The 5,291-nt window shown below is 47.5% G+C and overlaps 1 protein-coding gene across 2 annotated transcripts in view; it reads left to right on the forward strand.

Moving 5' to 3' along the window:
• The first annotated feature begins 63 nt into the window (after nucleotides 1-63).
• The window catches only part of slitrk4 (SLIT and NTRK-like family, member 4), a 7,182-nt gene continuing 1,954 nt past the window's right edge, over nucleotides 64-5,291 (forward strand). The window contains exons 1-2 of one of the 2 annotated variants that reach the window (XM_014022316.1): nucleotides 64-1,669; nucleotides 2,386-4,921. In XM_014022316.1, the coding sequence (XP_013877770.1) occupies nucleotides 2,428-4,921 (2,494 nt within the window). In that variant the 5' untranslated portion in view covers nucleotides 64-1,669; nucleotides 2,386-2,427. Of the gene's footprint in view, nucleotides 1,670-2,385; nucleotides 5,286-5,291 lie in introns of those variants that run through there. The other variant, XM_014022315.1, reaches the window with a different exon arrangement.

Below are 5,291 nucleotides of genomic sequence, written 5' to 3' on the forward strand. Positions count from 1 at the left end.
CCCCAACCCCACCCTCAATTTTAGAGTGGTCCTCCACTCCCCCAACACACAAAACTCACACAAAAAATAGTGAAAAACTGAACAAATCCCACCTCCTCGTCTGTTTCTGGTTGCAGCACTCCACATGATGCACCCCCCCACACACACACACACACACACACACTCCTTCTCCTGTTTAAAATGCAGCTCACGTGCACGTGCGTGCACGTGAGCTGCATTTTAAACAGGAGAAGGAGTGTGAATGTGCACGCACGCATTCACACTCCTTTTTCCTCCACCTCTCTCCAGTCGGACCGAGGGCGACGACTGAATCTGACTCTTTTTTTTACCCCCCTTGCTTTTTTAAATCAGCCTGGATCATATCGAGGTTCAAACAGAGATGTGGCAAAGAAAAACCAAAACAGGCAGCACAGCTCTGATGCTTTCACAGAAACAAACAAGAAGAAATGCTGCCATTAGAAGCAGTTCAACATAATGGATCTGTTTCAAGGCTTGATTTTTTTTCCTCCTCATCTCTCTCTCTCCCCACATCTCCGCTCTCTCCTCTGTCAGTCATGTGGGAAGCTCGGTGAATGCGGCTGCAGAAGGAGGCGGCATACTGATCCCGGAGAAAGGAGGGAGGAGGGGGGAGGCGCAAATACTCTCTCCTCTTCTGCATTTTGGATATAAATCTATTTATATATTTTAAAAAAAAAAACAGATAAGAATGCTTTAGCAGTCCCTCGGCTTCCCCTCCATCAGTTTTATCTCACCGGACTCTCTCAGGAGGAGGAGGAGGAGGAGGAGGAGGAGGTGTGGGGAGGATGGAAGCAGTGCGCGCAGACTTTCAGCTCTCACTTGCACCACAGCGGACTGAAGGCTGAATAACTGCATTATACTTTTTTTTCTCCTGTCTCTCCTCCTTGTTGGGTTTCTGCTGATCAGGCTCTTTGCTCCGGTTTTGGTTTTGCAAAAAAGGAGATTTATTCCCAACGTCTTCTCCTCTGGATGAGAAGAATTACTGGAGAAAATGACTGGAGAACAGAGTCCGCTCCTTCTTTTTTGCGCTTTAAAGCTGTAGCCCTTGTGCGCAACTTGGCTGGAAAAAAACCCCAGGATTGTATTTTTATTCTTTGGATGCTGGAGGGCTCCTTCTCATCCTTCACTCTTTTCTTCCWCAATCGCAAAACACAAGGAAAAAGAACAGAATTATGGACTTTTTTCGTCACCTTGCGCTCCTTTTCTTGCTTTGGAATTGCAGGACGCGCTGTCGAGCTCTCTGAAACAGCCCCCTCTCTGCCTCACCCTGCCTGGTGTCTTTGCCTTGCTGTCCCCTCTCAGAGCAGATGGAGGTAGTACAGCCGCTCTGGGGGCCTAACGAGCAGAGGGGAGATTTTTCCAAGCAAAAGGAGCCCATCAGCAAGAGACGCATTGGATGAAATCGGACCCTCCTTACACCCCTCCTCTGTTTCCTCCCCCCCTCCGCGCACTCCTCTTTCTTTTGCTCCACTGGTTTTGAGCTTTGGTCAACCTGCACGGAGTGTCATAGAAGGAGGGGGGCACACAGGGGGGAACCTTGTTGCACCCTGAAACATGTCGGTGTCCAGCTGGGAGGACGGTTTGCGCACATTTCACCGATGCTGCCCGGCGTCTCCTGAGGGAGCCGCATTTGTTGCCACCCCACTTTTGGGTGAGTCTGATTTTATTCCTCTACACACACAAAAAAAAAAAAAACACACAAAAAACCTGCAGAAAATCAGTTTTGTCAGAGCACTTCTTAACGTTAGTGTCTATAAAGATGCGAGAACGGCAGTAAAACGTGCCTTAAACCATCTGAACATGAAAGCAGCAGTAGACATCGTTCCACTTCTTCCTCCCTCCCTTCTTGCTCTCACACTTGGGTTAAAAACTGGCTTCAGACCCTGCAAAAATCTAAAAAAGCCTTCGTCTTTGCTTCTGTTAAATGAGCTGAGGAAGAAGGAACATAGTCACGCTGATGTCTGACATTTTCAATGCGATGCGTCAGGCTTCGGCTGTCTGATCAGACGCACAGATCTGCAGCAGTTCATGGCTTTGATTAATCGTGGCACTTTAAAGCAATCTGAATGAAAGTTGTCCTGTGAATAAACAGGATGGCTGCATGAATGCTCCTCTACAATGAAAAAGTGAAAAAAAACAGAAAAGGGGTATAGTTTTATTGCAATATGTGATTTAAAGAATCTGGAGCTGTAATTTTTATTTGTAGAAATGTGATCAAATCAAACATATACCAGAAATACAATAAAATAAAGTTTAAATGTGCATTTTGATGTGTTTCTTTGTGAAATATTGTGTCTGCTCTGCACATATATTTTAATGTGACTGAATATTTGCGCACGCACTTGTCTTTTTTTTCTGTCTCCCAAGGTTACTAAATGGTTTTCTGGGGATGGATTTCTAACCGACGAGATGCTGCTCATACACCTGCTGGCAGCGTTTCTTTCTTCCATCTCGAGCTCCCTCTCCTCCTCCCTCTCCTCCATGTCAAATGGACCCCCAGTGGCAGAGCCGACTGCCTCGGACTTGATGGCGGAGACCTGCAGCGCCTGTTTCTGCATGTCCGTGGAGAACGTGCTGTACGTCAACTGCGAGAAGATCACGGTCTACCGGCCCACGCAGCTCATCCCGCCAGCTTCRTCCCTGTACCACCTGAACTTCCAGAACAACTTTTTAATCATCCTTTACCCAAACTCATTCCTCAACTTCACCCACGCCGTGTCTCTGCAGCTGGGGAACAATAAATTGCAGAACATCGAAGGTGGAGCTTTCGCTGGGATGAGTGCACTGAAGCAACTGCACCTGAACAATAATGAGTTGAAGGTGCTGCGAGCTGACACCTTCCAAGGTATCGAAAACTTGGAATACCTTCAGGCTGACTACAACCTGATCAAATACATTGAAAAGGGAGCATTTAATAAACTGCACAAGCTTAAAGTGCTGATTCTGAATGACAATCTCATACAGGCAATGCCTGACAACATATTTCGCTTTGCCTCACTCACACACTTGGATATAAGAGGCAACAGGATCCAGAACCTTCCTTATTTAGGGGTTCTGGAACATATCGGGCGCATTGTAGAGCTGCAGCTGGATGACAACCCCTGGAACTGTACCTGTGATTTAGCACCTCTGAAAGCATGGCTTGAAAACATGCCCTATAATATTTTTATAGGTGAGGCCATTTGTGAAACACCGAGTGACTTATATGGGAGGCTCCTGAAAGAAACGAACAGACAAGAGCTGTGCCCCATGGGAACAGGAAGTGAGTTTGATGTTCGGATGCCACCAGCGACGTCTGATGATAGGCAGATGCCATCCAAAATATCCCCAACCACCGTGGCTCCCCTTGCTACAAAATCACCAAAAAGCACTGACTCGTCTAAGGTTTATGGGAATGGGATTGTGGCTGGTTTGCCTCCGTTTGGAAGAAACAGCCAGATTATTTCTTTTCAGACGCGAACTCCTCCAATGTTGTGTCCACAGCCGTGCAGCTGTAAAGCCCACCCCTCTGACTTTGGYATTAGTGTAAGCTGTCAGGAGAGAAATATAAGGATTCTAGCTGATCTCATTCCCAAACCTCCAAATGCCAAGAAGCTTCACCTAAGTGGAAATTATATTCGTGACATCAGCCCAACTGATTTCCAAGGGTTTGAGGGCTTAGATTTGCTTCATCTTGGCAGCAATCAAATCGCCACATTACAGAAAGGTGTGTTTGCTAACCTCACCAACCTGAGGAGACTGTATCTGAATGGAAAYCAGCTGGAACAGTTACACCCAGAGATGTTTTTGGGGCTGACAAACCTTCAGTACCTTTATTTGGAATACAACGCCATAAAAGAAATTTTAGCTGGCACGTTTGATTCCATGCCAAATTTACAGCTCCTGTATCTCAACAACAAYGTTCTACGGAGTCTCCCAGCCTATATCTTTGCAGGTGTCCCTTTAGCCAGACTCAATCTAAAAAACAACCACTTCATGACCCTGCCAGTGAGTGGCGTCCTGGACCAGCTGCGCTCGCTCAGCCAGATAGACTTAGAGGGAAACCCGTGGGAGTGCTCCTGTGATCTGGTTGCTCTCAAACTCTGGCTACACAAGCTCGGTGATGGAGTGGCTGCCAAAGAGGTAAAGTGTGCCTCTCCTGTGCAGTTTTCCAACACTGAGCTGCGTCTAATAAAAAACGAAATCCTCTGTCCTAAGCTCGCAAGGCCACCCTTTGTTGCCACGAGCGCCACCCCTTTTATGACCTCGCTGTCACCCGCAGGAGTTGGCAAGGCACCCCCGGGAGGACCTGTGCCTCTCTCCATTATGATCCTCAGTATCCTTGTTGTGCTTATCCTTACTGTGTTTGTGGCCTTCTGCCTTCTAGTCTTTGTCCTGAGGCGAAATAAAAAGCCAGTGGGCAGGCAGGAGGGGCTGGGGAGTCAGGAGCGCGCCTCCATGTCACTGCAGCTTCGCCGACACAGCCACAAATCTGGAAAAAAAGGCTCCATCCCAGGGGATGATTTAGGAGGTGAAACGTTCATCCCCCAAACCATCGAGCACATCGGCAAGAGCCACACCTGTGGGATCGGACGCTCCTCGGACATGGATGCTGGCTTCAAGTTTGCCGACTCTCAGAGACAAAAGATCATCTTTCGTTCTTGTGCCGACAAGGATAAGGACGCTCTCTCCACCCTGGAGCGCAACAAGCGTCTCAGCACTATTGACGAACTCGAGGAGTTCCTTCCCAACCGGGAGCCCAGCATGTTCATCCATAACTTCTTGGACAGCAAAAGAGATTTCAACAGTATAGGGATGGGTGGGTATGAAATCCGATACCCGGAAAAGACAATGGATAAAAAGATGAAGAAATCATCACTGATAGGCGGGAACCACAGTAAAATTGTGGTGGAGCAGAGGAAAAGTGAGTATTACGAACTGAAAGCCAAGCTCCAAGGGACGCCTGATTACCTGCAGGTGCTTGAGGAGCAGACTGCCTTGAGTAAAATGTAGGGATTGTTGTGTTTGATGTTCTGCATTGATTACACACACACACACGCACACACACACACACACACACACACACACACACACACACACACACACACACGGAAGTCAGACACGACTAGACAGACAGTCAAACACATCTCTCTCTCTCTCTTAGCTACATAACCACATCGTTCAATCTCTCAGATCTCTGGCCCTTCCTTTTCAGCTCTAAAGCTACACTCTCTCTTTTGCTCTGTCTCATCAAACACACACACACACACACACACACACACACACACACACAC

This window comes from Austrofundulus limnaeus, unplaced genomic scaffold (genome assembly GCF_001266775.1).
Source record: "Austrofundulus limnaeus strain Quisiro unplaced genomic scaffold, Austrofundulus_limnaeus-1.0 Scaffold324, whole genome shotgun sequence".
Lineage (NCBI taxonomy): Eukaryota > Metazoa > Chordata > Actinopteri > Cyprinodontiformes > Rivulidae > Austrofundulus > Austrofundulus limnaeus.